This window comes from Haemaphysalis longicornis, unplaced genomic scaffold, assembly GCF_048455015.1.
Source record: "Haemaphysalis longicornis isolate Haplotype H1 unplaced genomic scaffold, Haemaphysalis longicornis Haplotype H1 scaffold_5, whole genome shotgun sequence".
Classification (NCBI taxonomy): Eukaryota; Metazoa; Arthropoda; class Arachnida; order Ixodida; family Ixodidae; genus Haemaphysalis; species Haemaphysalis longicornis.
The window spans coordinates 3042161-3054266 of record NW_027526385.1 but is presented as its reverse complement, the minus strand read 5'-3'; the positions used below and the strand labels follow the sequence as shown (position 1 = coordinate 3054266).

Here is a 12106-nt window from a genome sequence, read left to right as displayed (position 1 = left end):
ACGAAATTCAACGTAATAGTGCTTATTAAAGTGCCAAAATATAGCAGCTCTTGCAGCTGTAATATTTCGAAAGGGCAGGACAGGTTGTAAATGTAGTCATGGTTAATTGGCTGCCTTTCTTGTAATCCTCACCTGCAGCACCGAATCGTGTTTTGAGGTCTGTATATAGTGAAAGAGCACCCAACTCAATTGTATACCCTTGTGTTGTAGAATGGCCTTTCAATGAGAGCGTTTGTTTTCCGGAACGTATATAATAGCCACATGTACGTGAAAGCATCCATCCGAGTGCGCGCACTTAGAGCACCTAGCCGAGCGCTTATCTAGGAACACGATGGGAGGTCAGCGCAAGGAAATCTTTTTTAACCTCCTTGGGTCAGCGTCAACTTGCAGGCGCGAAAGAAGAGCGCGGAGAGCTCAGGGGCTCAGGTACAAAAGTTTAACTTCTACCACATGTGCGTCAGCTTCCCCAGCGCCGCAGGCCAGACCCGCGCACGGAGCGAAACCATCGGCCGCCCGCAAAGCATCCGAAACGAGGAAGGGGGGGCGGGGAGGGGGGGGGGAGAAAAAATCTACGTCGCATGAAGTCACGCACATAGAGGAAGTGACGTCATGCTGCTGCGTCACTGCTTGGGGGGGCGTGGTAGGCCTGGGCCCCTACGGGTTATGGTTTGGGAATACGCCGCCGGGCGATATCCGCGGGGTGGTCATACGCCGCTTGCCGACGACGGCTCAAAGCCTACCGTGCAACGCTCAGAGAAGACGGTCAGGCCTCGCTCTCACTCATGGCCGAGCTCGCATACACGCGACCAGCCACGTGGTCAGGTGCGAACCAGCTGCGGAGAGCGCATGCGCCAAGCCGGCAGCAGCGAGGGCAGCGGCTAACGAACGCGGCCGTTGGCGGAGCTCGGCCGCTGGCGAGTCACAGGATGCGTTGCCAAGGGCACTGCACAGATGCGGACACACCCATTCCTTGTGCGTGTTTTGTGGGTTCCCCGCGACATGCTTCCTGCCCACATAGCGGCGGATCACGCCTGTCGCCGTACAAACCTTCCACGGCCGCTACCACTTCTTCCGGTGTCCGCATTAGAAGAACTGCTGGTGGAAAAGGAGAACCTCCGCCGCGCCACGCGTGCTTTACTTCCACCGCGTGGAACTGACCTCCCCACTGGGCTCGCTCGCTGGATGGGGGTCCTGCTGCGGAGGCTTCGAGTTAGGTTGGCCTTATCCCCAGCAGTGACCCACGCTTGGCCTGCCCGCTATCACGCACCGTTTGCGGACACCTGTCCCTTTTGCACGGTCCCTGCGTCCGAAGCCGACACGAGCCGCCTTCTATGGACCTGTCCTGCCCTTCAAACCTCTCGCTTGCAACACCTCCGGGGCACAGGGCTCCATCTTGGGAGACCCCCTAATCTACAGCGGTGGATATGGGGACCGCAGTACCGGTCGCTGCTGACTTTTCTGCGTGAAACATATGTGATGTTGTATATATAACTGCTATTCCGTAAGGCAAACTCCCGCAAAAAAAAAAATGAAGGTCAAATGTACCGCGATGGCGAAACTGCTTGACGAGATGAGTAAAGCTTTGCTCTAAAACGCAAGTAGAGGATCGCGCTGCTAGGCAATCTTCATGCACAGTGCACAGAAATCGGGCAAAAAGGTTCCCGAACATCGCTCTGTGTAGGCGTCCCATCTTTGGGCCCGGTTTCTGTGCGCTGTGCATGAAGAACCCCCAAATACCAACTAGCCTTCCATTTGTCAACTACATTGCTGAGCAACGCGTGGAATTCGACAGCCACGTGTAAGACCAATGGCTGCAGCCGTGCCTGCGAGTGCCGTGTTCGGCGTCAGACCAAGCACACAACCCACTGACTGGCACTGTAGTGCAGAACCCACAGTTAGTCGCAGCGCGAAGCTGGAAGCAGCACTCAGCTGCCCTATATTGGACAACAACCATTTCGCATTCACAAGTCATGAGAAGGGCTTACATGCCATAGTATTTCTTTGCATAATATTCCCGAATTTCTTTGTAATGTTTCTGCCCCTACTTGCTAGTGGGACACGTTCGAACGGTTTAACTTGGAAGCACCTAGAAACTGATTGGAATACCTCGAAACTAAGCAAGTCTTTAGTGACGGATTTGATAATGATTGAAAGGATAGTCGTCAGTTCAAAGAAAGCGTCGTTCAGTATCTGTTCCCCCCTAATAACGTTGCTAGTGCACATTTCTGGCGTTGCGTATTTCACGTCAATGCTCAAATACTTCCCAACTACACGTGGATTGCGGGCGTGGAATCATGCATTACATAAGACGTGGGCTTACGGACAACTTTCCTCAATCGTAAAAAGCCCCGAGGGAAGTTGGAAGGAAAACTATAACCAGGAAGTGGCGTGCCTGGTCATTCGATGACGGGGTTTAGTCCTGTAAACAAAGTTCCAGCGAATATAGTAGTGTGCTGGCTTGGCAGGGCTCGATGGGCGGCTTGCAGAAGAAGCCGATGGCCTAACTGTCCAGTATAAGCTTAGCTGTCCTGCTGTTGGCTGACTTTTGGAGTTCAAGGGGTGCTCGTTTGACGAAGGTTTATGTTTGACGCGGTTGCGTCTCAGGGAGCAGGGTTCAAGGAGCGCGGGCATCTTCGCGTCGACGTGATCATGGGTGCACTGGCTGAAGCATCAGCTACCGTGGGAAAAGATTCGCACCCAGCAGCAAGGGCTGCACGCATGCGGAATCATGCCAAATGGAGGCGGGCGTGTCAAAGCACGTGTAAAGCAGAGTCGATGATAGTGGCTTGCCAGTAGCTCCGTTCCACATTCGGTTAGATTTCTCGTAGGAAGGTGATGATAGTGGGATCTTAAATGTGAGGTTTGCCAGTACCAGGGTGAGAGCAGGCACAATGCTTACAATATGTACTCGGCGGTTAACAACGGAACCCGACAGCAGAATTTGCATGCTCCTCATTCGCGGGCGGTTCTCTTGCAAATTCTGTGTGTGCGTGCACACAAATCCCCAGCTGTTGGTAATATTGGACGTGCCATTGGGCCACGACCGTGTGTACACCTTTGGGTTAGTAATAGACAGTGGGACGTCTGCTATAGACACCTGCCGCCTCTTAATCAAGAGGCTGCAGAATGGCGGAGCCGACTAGGGATGTATGTGCACTGAGTTTTTTTTCTCTCTCCCTTTCACTCTGAGACGCCTCCATCGGAGGCTGTGCTAAATTAATGCTTCCTTCGTATAGAAAAAAAACGTCAGTACCGAGCACCTTTATAGGTGCTAATATTGCGCAATCCTACGTCAATCTTTCGGAAAAGCTCGCTGGAGAAAACATAAATCCGACTGCTTTATGGTGCGCGCTTACGTTCCCGCTGTCAGGCATCGCGTCACGACGTGAGGTTATTTTATAAGGCGATAAGAGGCGAATCGACGCCTTTGGCCTGCAGACGGGAATCGGCTTTGGTGAAAGCCTGGAACGGGTGTTTTTTACAGGAGTGTATAAGAAGCGATGTCAACCTAATCTCCAACTTTTTTCCCTTTCTTGCGCGTTTGCTGACTTTTGAAGTTGCGTTGAGAGGTTGCTGTTAAACAAAGTGCCAACATGAGGTGGCCAGTGATCTTTTGGTCAGCCTTGTTGTTTTTTGATCTCGTTCCGTGCGGGAGCACCACACCAGTCAACGATGAAGTCGGGACGCATTCTCCTGAGCCGACGGCGGAACAGCAGCAGGTGAACTACGCCGACAGGCTGAAACAGCTGATCGGCAACTTCTTGGACGGGCAGGCGTCTGGGTTCAAGCGGCAGCTCCTCAGCGCCGACCTGTCGACCGAGTGCAGCGTGGGGCTCCTCAAGTTTGTGCGCGGCATCAGGAACCTGGAACCGTGGGCAATGAGACGTGAGTTTCCCCCTTTTCAAAAGCGATTTTGTTAGCTCCTTAAGCTCTACAATATGACGAACAACATTCGCCAATGTACAGCGCCCATTGCTTAACTTCACTGGCCGTGTTCCGTCAGCGCATGGATCTGGTCGTAGCAGTGAACTATGTGAGGCCTCGTCGGCGACGGAAAGCTGTGAGCAGTGTTTTGACTGGCGGCGCAAACGCTGTCGGAAGCTTCACAAATGCCGAGGAAAGATTTCGTCGGGAAGTATTGACAAAGGTATGGCGATAGAAAGTTGTACTAGCGAGCATCTTTTTTTATGATTTGTTTACGGTTGAGATTGATTGTCCCCTCGTCAAATTTCCTACATATTCGAAATTATGGCTTGATGATTTAATGCGTGTTATCATTAGCCATAACCGAAACAGCCACCGCAAGCGAGCAAGAAGTTTCTTGCCCAAACTTATGAAAGCCCCTAGGGTGTAAGGCCACACCAGTAATGCCGAGACTTTTCTAGTTGGTACACCGCCAAGGATCTCCATGTTTAAAATGCGAGAGGCTCGGCATGCTAGCTGGGTGGGTTCCTTCTTCTTCTCTCTTTCTCTTCTACGTGCAGCTTCGCTATAAAAGAAGATCCCTCAACACAGTTCTCGAAACGTCTCATTGCCATAATACACACCGATGTAACGTTCCGTGTCTTTCCCCTGGTGTCCATGGGTTTGATTTCGGTTCCTGGCAGCGTTTTACGCTAATCGTATGTGGCTAGGGTTCCATTCATGTCCGCGAACAAAACGTCACGTGTCTTTTAATCGCGAGGCACTTGAAAACGAATGTCCTCGTGTATGCTCTGTTGGCACGCGATCCCTATCAGTGTCGCGCGCCGTTCGATATATTGATTTGAACATCAAGCCTACACGTCTGATGACTTTAGTATGCACTTGGAGTACATTAGCTACTAATATAGGCGCCATTTTAAAGATCAAATCTTTAAGTTTTTAAAGCATCGGGCTTATACATTTGAACACTTGTTTATGCATTTTAAGACGATTAGCTATCAATAGGCACCACTTTCAAGGAGACACTCAGGTAGAGACTGACGTTCAGCAGAGTATCGGTTTAGGCGAGTTGGTACATAGCCAAGTGTCGAAGCGCAGCACATGACGACGAAGATAAACACGGAAGACGACGCACAGTTTAGTTAAACGACGCGCCCTGTTTAGCTAAGTGCAAATCACTGAGTATGGAGGCTTTGCACGACCGATGCAGATCCTGTTTTTTTTTTTGTATGGCCTGCCTTCCCAATCAATGAAGACGGACTTAAGCTAAAAACTCCGTAGTTTCAAAAAGCTTTCACACGGGATAGTGCACCATTCTGGAAAGACACGGCACCAAAACTGTCAATAGCATCCTCGACCCAGGTCAGCAGTCCAGCTTTATGTAGCGAGTAAAAGAAGTTAGTTATGTATACAGAGAAGGCATTTAGGCGCTGGTCAGATTGGCATCTGACGAAGTCCAGAACTTCCTCCGAACTTCTTACAAGAAATGGGTCATTTATGGCCAATAGGTTGGGCTTTGATTGCAAGCACAAAGCAAGTGCCTTTCGCAACGTGCCATTCTCGGAGACAATAACCCTCGACAGCAGGTCTACCTGTGAATCTTTGCACTGAAGAATGCATCCCAGCACTCGCTCTTGGCAGTTTTCCCACTTTTTTAAAACCTGACGCAACTCAAGTATCGTACAAAGCTTTTTCGCCTAAGATTTCAGACAGAAAAGGCAGGCACCCGGTTTACACTCGAACACCTTGGAGATAGCATGGGCAATTTTTGCGTTGAAGAGGCCATGCGAAAGTACGGCCATCCCACCTTCTTTGCCTGCTGGCAAGATGCACTGCGAACTATTCCTAAGGGAGGACAGTACCCGTTTAACCGGCATCTTACGAGGGTGTGGCTTACAATGCTTCAAAACATCCGCACCTTCAGAGACGTACCGGGCCGCCTCCTCGCCAGGAGCTTTACGTGACACATGGCGTACCATGGACAATAATTCAGGAGCGGCTTTCCTTGGCTCCAACGCAAAATTTGCAACCAAGCCAAGCACATCATGAACATACCATGGTAAGGTTACCTGTTCAGGAACGCGGACGATGTTCCGCAGAGTACGCTTTTTGTCCGGTATTTGGGAGCGGAGCGCCTTCAATTGCAGCTGCGACAAGAATTCGGTGGTCTGATCTGTTAGGGTCAGGAAGACCCGAAGTTTGCCTCGATCTGGATGAACCGTCGCAGTTCCTGAGTTAGGACACCAATACTTGTCGGTACAGCCGTGCTTGCCTCAGTACCTCGGCTCTCAGACTCATGCAGATCCTAGTCCCATGTGTCTTAGAAGGAGTGCAGCCACCGAAAAGGGCACAAGCGTCTCCCGGCGGAACGGTCTTTCGCATACAGTACCAGAGTGACCGGGCTCTGCACACCGCCGTGGCAACAAGTGTGGCAGCGGCTGAGGGGCCACGAAGAACACTGAACAACAGACCCGTTGAACTAGAAATAAAGATCAGCCGGGTGTTGGTTTGGCCGATTTTGCACATAGCAAAGTGTCGAAGCGCAGCACAAGACGAGGGACCGAAACACAAAATACGACACACGGAGCTCTAGCGCTCTATGCGTCGTCTTCTGTATTTTTGTCCCTCGTCTTGTGCTGCGCTTCGACATCGCTGGAAACTGAAGGTTTCTGCGTTCGTTTCGCCTCTTCGGACTCACTTCAGCCCTATCTACGTTGGCCCCGCCCTTTCTTTGTTGGCGTTCCGTGCGCTTGCGTGCTTCGCTTCCTCCAGCTTCTCTGGCCAGCGACAGCCCGTCGTCACGACGATTCGGCCTACTACAAGCTGTTCTAGCTGGCCCTGCGACAGCCTCTGCTGGTATCGTGTCATGTTCTCTCGGGGGCAGGTTTCTCCGCCCGGCAAAAACCACTTCCCAGTAAAGAAAAATTTTTAAAAATCACTACGAGGTCCAAGGGTCTTCATGTTTTGGTATCAGAAGGATTATAGCTCCCCTAAAAATGTCTTCCAGCAATGCATTTGCGTTGAGGGGAATATGGTTGCAGAAAAAGGCTATAAATGTCTCTTTTGCCGGAACTATACAGAAAAAACGTTAAAGCCGTTCCACTCAATGTGAAAGCTGTCAGAAGTGCGGACAAGTGATTCGCCATAATGGGCTGAAGCGCCGTTTTTCGCTCACTGCTGCATTTCAAATTTTCCGCCTTCACTCTGCTCGCGCGCCCGACGCCTGAAACTGCGCCAGCGGGAGTTCTGTTCTTTTTTTTGCTTGCTTTAATTTCGTATGCAGGAGCTGTTTTGCGTAATTTCGAATGGGCCATTCTTTTTTGGCGCGGCTGGAGCCTTTCTGTGGCATTTCTAACGTGCCATTTTTTTCTTCCGCTGCCGTTTTTCCCACTTACTATCGTATAAAGCAACCCAACGAGCGCTCCTAACAAAAGGAAGGCGGGGGCTGCCGTTATATACAGAGATTTTGCCTGAAATGTACCTGCAGTTTTCTTTGCGCTAACTAACGGGAAGATGTATTACAAGCGCCAGGGGTTCACGAGGTTTGAACGGTTATGACTATTTAAACCGCGTGGTTTTCGAAGCCTCGGCGTGACTCCCTGACCCCTGTACAGAAGTCTTTACTAGGGTCCGTTATCTCGCTGCGCCGCCTGATTCCGGCAGTCACATCGACCATTAGCGAGCTAAGACGACATGGCGAGCCATAAACTGCTCTGTACTTAAAATTATGGAAATACCCACTAGGACGACTCTAGCATTACGCACCACAGTTTCTCGGCTCATCCTTCTTCACGCAGTGGAAGGGCTAAGAAATTTGTATTTTAGCCTTTTCCGTACTTATCTATACTGGGGACAGCGCGTATAGCGCGGAGTTCGGACTCAAGTTTCGCTCGACATCCACCTTTCCAGAGTAGAGTGCTTGATGGATTTTTGTCCAGCTCCTCTAGGACGTTGAAGTTCGCAACTTCAAATGTTCGCCGATACGAATTTCCTTGACGCCATTGAAACTGCATTTGAGTCGATGAAATAACCCCCACATTTATCATGAGGTATTCCCGGTGCATTGTGCACTTTCTTTGGTTGTTGAAGCTTATTTGGCTTTATGTATGATTACTGCTTTTGTTTACTCCTGTATTTTTGTACGTTTTATACATTGCTGCCCTGTAGGTCCTTATACTCCTCTTTAAAGCTGCTATGCGTAATTGCTGTTCCGATTATAACCTGGTGTTTTACTTTTCTTCTGTAACCCCCCTACAACAATGCCCAATAGGCGGTGTAGGTATTTATAATGAACAAATAAAAATATATAAAAGGCCGTCTCCCTAGGCACTGCACAGAAAGCATTATGACGTACCTTCAACCAGCATGTAGAACCTCGTCACGAGATTTTGTATTCCGAACCGCCAGAGAATTTTTTCCGCAGCACGCTTTCAAAACCCCGTAAAAATGCTTTGGGCACCTACCAGCACACGCCGCCGGTGCCGGCCACGAAGTTGCCCACCAGCATGAGCGAGACCTGACCGAACGGGCCCAGCCAGGCGTTCAGCCAGCAATTCAGGTTAAGCCGCCTATTTTTTCCTTGGCTGAACCCCTTTGAGCTAGCAATATATCCCTCTTCGCCCAAAAACATCAGCAAGCAACTAGAGCGCCGCCTGTGAGGAATCTAAACAAACACATGTCCCCTTCCCCTTGGCCAGTCCACATTCTAGCCCACACACTACACTCCTAGCAATGCCGCCTCAGCGAGGCTCCGAGCACTATCGACCATGTCATTTTGGGCTGCATTAAGAACCCCCTGCCCTCTCCTGCCCTGAACTCTGGGAGAGAGCGCTGTCCAGCTCGGGGCCTGACGACAAGTCTTGGCTGGTGAAGAGAGCCCAAGAAACCGAACTGCTTCGGTAACCGTGGAACACGGACTCTTCTCCTTGGCTGATGGCGGTAAAAAGAGTATACGGCTATGCTTCCCCTCCTGTAGTCTCTAGGTTGCTTAGCTTCTTTTACACGAGAGACAGTTTCTGTCACGGCCGTGGATGACGGTAAAAAACTTAGTGATGGAAATTTGGGCCGTTTTTGAACAAAATACCGCCGTTCCTCTCAACCTGAAAGTTGCTGGAAGTGCAGAGCAGTGATACGACATAACGGGTCGTGGCGCCATCATCCACGCATTGCCACCACCCCTCACGCTCTTCCCCTCTCCTTCCCACTCCTTCCTCGATGAATTGAACAGAGGTTTGTTCAATACAATTCAATTTTCCCGCCGTCGCAGAGCTCGCGCGTCTCCTCCTAGGACAGCTCGCATCCTTTTCTTACCTTTTGTTTTTTGTCCGGCCTGGAACAGCACGAGCTGGAGTTGCGTGCTTTTTGTGCTTGTCTTCACCTTGCACGTGCTGGAGCTTTTCTGCGCCATATTGAACGAGTCATTTCTTGTTCGGCGACCGCGTTTTTTCGCTTACTTTCGTAAAAGTCAACCCAACGAGCATTCCCAACTATAAACGGACGCGGGGACTTGATTACATATATCTTGCCTCAAATGTACCTGCAGTTTTCTTTGCGCTAAATAATGGGGACATGTATGCTACGTGCCAGTGCTTCCAGGAATTTCTAACGGCTCTACCTGTATGATGATGATGAATAAATCTTCATTTGTCAGGCTGGTGCAGATATTAGGGGACCCGCCCGGCGGGGGGCTTCCCTATTCCGGGATACCCTGAGCTCCGCTGGCGGTCCAGGCCCTCTTCACCAGTTCACGCTGGATCCCAAGGTCTGGACTCGTCAGGCAGCTCGCCCACTGCTTGTAGAATCTCTTGATAATGTATCCTGTTACTTTTGGCGGGAAGGCTAAACTGCAGGACAAGCGGGTATCTCCTCGAGGCCTCTGTTTGGGAGTGTGACGCCGCGCGACTGCGGCGGTTGGATAGCGTGACCGCAGACGAGCTACGACGACCAGCCGGGCCCCTAAAGTGCTCTGCCCTTAAAAAAAACGCGAATTAGGCACGTCATGGGCAGCGCCCTGACCAACGATGCTAGAACAGAGCGGGCGGACTAAAAAGCGGCCGTTTGTGTGAACGGACGTGCAGTTCCGCAGTCACTTCTCGCGGCACGCGCGGGCACCACGGGCGGGGGGTGAACGGTGTTTCGGTGTCAGAACACCCTCAAATTTAACGCATGCAGAAAAGTGACATCCGTTGTTTGGGCGTCCGGCACAGTCTCTATTCCTTTTTTTTTTCAGCGGTGCGTAACACTCCCAGAAATATATTTTTGGCTACGCCACTAGTGGGCGCGCACACTGCGTATACCTGGTTTCAGTCGTCCGAACTCGTGCACCTCCCGTGCAGTGTTCGACGCGTCCGGCAAGTACCCCACGGGGGCGCTGCAGGTCACCCTGGCCGACCTGGGCGCCTTCGACGAGTGCGTGGAGACCGTGGTGCACGACGAGTACGGCACAGTGACGGCGCGCGGGCAGTACTGCAACCTGAGGCTGCTCTCGGGGGGTAATGGAACGGACCTTATGAATCTCCTCATCAAGGCCGTTGCGATGACACACCCCCGGGTGAGTTCCGCCGTCCCTATTTCTCTTGCAGTATAGGCAGCGGCTCTAACACCTGTTTCGTTTCAACTGCCGTATTACTCCGAGGAGCACTAGAACAGGGGACTACCATCGAGATCACACCCAGAAAAAAATACAGAAAAAACGTGAGCCTGGTGGAAGTCCGTAAGAAAAACTTTAAACGATTGCAAATCTCTTGCGAGGTGTCCTTAAGCATCCATCGTTGAGAAGAAAGGGTGCGAAGCAGCACAAGAGCAAAGAGTTGTGACAAGATGACAACTCGTCGCAACAATAGAGTCGTCTTAGCGGACAAATGCCCCAAGAATTTGGCATAGAAGCTATGTATGGTTAGGATCCAGCAGATCGTCTAAGGCGGCTAACGGAGCGCAGATCAATTTTCTGCGTATGCAAAAAAAACTTTTGAAAACATTAAAGTCGTTCCACTCAATGTGAAAGCTGTCAGAAGTGTGGAGCAATGATTCGCCATAATGGGCTGCAGCGCCGTTATCCACTTACTCCTGCATTTCAAATTTTCCGCCTTCGATCTGCTCGCGTGCCCCTGCCTGAAACTGCGCCAGCGGGAGTTCTGTTCTTTCCGCGCTTGCTTTAATTTCGTATGCTGGAGCTGTTTTGCGTCATTTCGAATGCGCCATTATTTTCTTGCGCGGCTGGAGCCTTTCTGCGTCCTTTCGGATGCGCCATTTTTTTTCTTCCGCTGCCGTTTTTCCCACTTACTATCGTATAAAGCAACCCAACGAGCGTTCCTAACTAAAGGAATGCGGGGGCTGCCGGTTATAGACACAGATTTTGGCTGAAATGTACCTGCAGTTTTCTTTGCGCTAAATAACGGGAAGATGTATTACAAGCGCCAGGGGTTTACGAGGTTTTAACGGTTATGACTATTCAAACGGCTTGGTTTTCGAAGCTTCCGCGTGACTCCCTGACAAGGGTACAGAAGGTTCTACTTGAATCCGTTATCTTGCTGCGCCGCCTTATTCCGGCAGTCGCATTGACCGTTAGCGAGCTAAGACGACAAGGCGCGCCCATAAAGGGCTCTACACTTAAAGAGTTACGGGGCCTCCATCGATATACGACGGCTTTACTGCCCCTGAAAATATGTCTTTCCAGTGATGCATTTGTATTTAAAGGGACCGGTGTAAGCTTGGCATTTGTAAGCCTAGCTTTCGCACATTGTGCGTGTCGCAGTGAAGCATGGCCAAGGGGGCATGGTTACGGCCTCGCGTTATACTTCGCTCCAGCATGGCCGCCTCTTTTCTCAGTCGTCTAGGCCAAGCGCCTCCGCCATGGCGTTGCGTAATGCCGCGCGTTGTTCAGCCAGCACCCGTGAGCCGCACTAGAGACGTCATTGTCTCTACCAACCAATCATGTGTGTCCTTATAAGTCAGGGACAGAGATCGTGCCACTTCACCGCCACAAACAACCAATATAGCAAATCCCGCCTGAGCGCCAAATTTGTGGGAATTCCCCTTTCGCGAAGAGAAAAGGCTCTGATTGTTTGGCGATGTGACTTATTAGATTGAAAGCCACGCAGCTTTTGCAGGACAGTGCGCTTTGCCGCAAAACGTACTCTATTCACAGCCGCCGGACACAGTTGTGGTCACACGACTTCGCTGC

At 50.9% G+C, this 12106-nt stretch overlaps 1 protein-coding gene across 1 annotated transcript in view; it reads left to right on the top strand.

Annotated features, from left to right (window-relative positions):
* Positions 1-3247: 3247 nt before the first annotated feature.
* LOC144137803 (nose resistant to fluoxetine protein 6-like) overlaps positions 3248-12106 on the top strand; it is a 29602-nt gene continuing 20743 nt past the window's right edge. The window contains exons 1-2 of the mRNA XM_077669794.1: positions 3248-3885; positions 10260-10474. Of these exons, the coding sequence (XP_077525920.1) occupies positions 3594-3885; positions 10260-10474 (507 nt within the window). The 5' untranslated portion in view covers positions 3248-3593. The remainder of the gene's footprint in view (positions 3886-10259; positions 10475-12106) is intronic.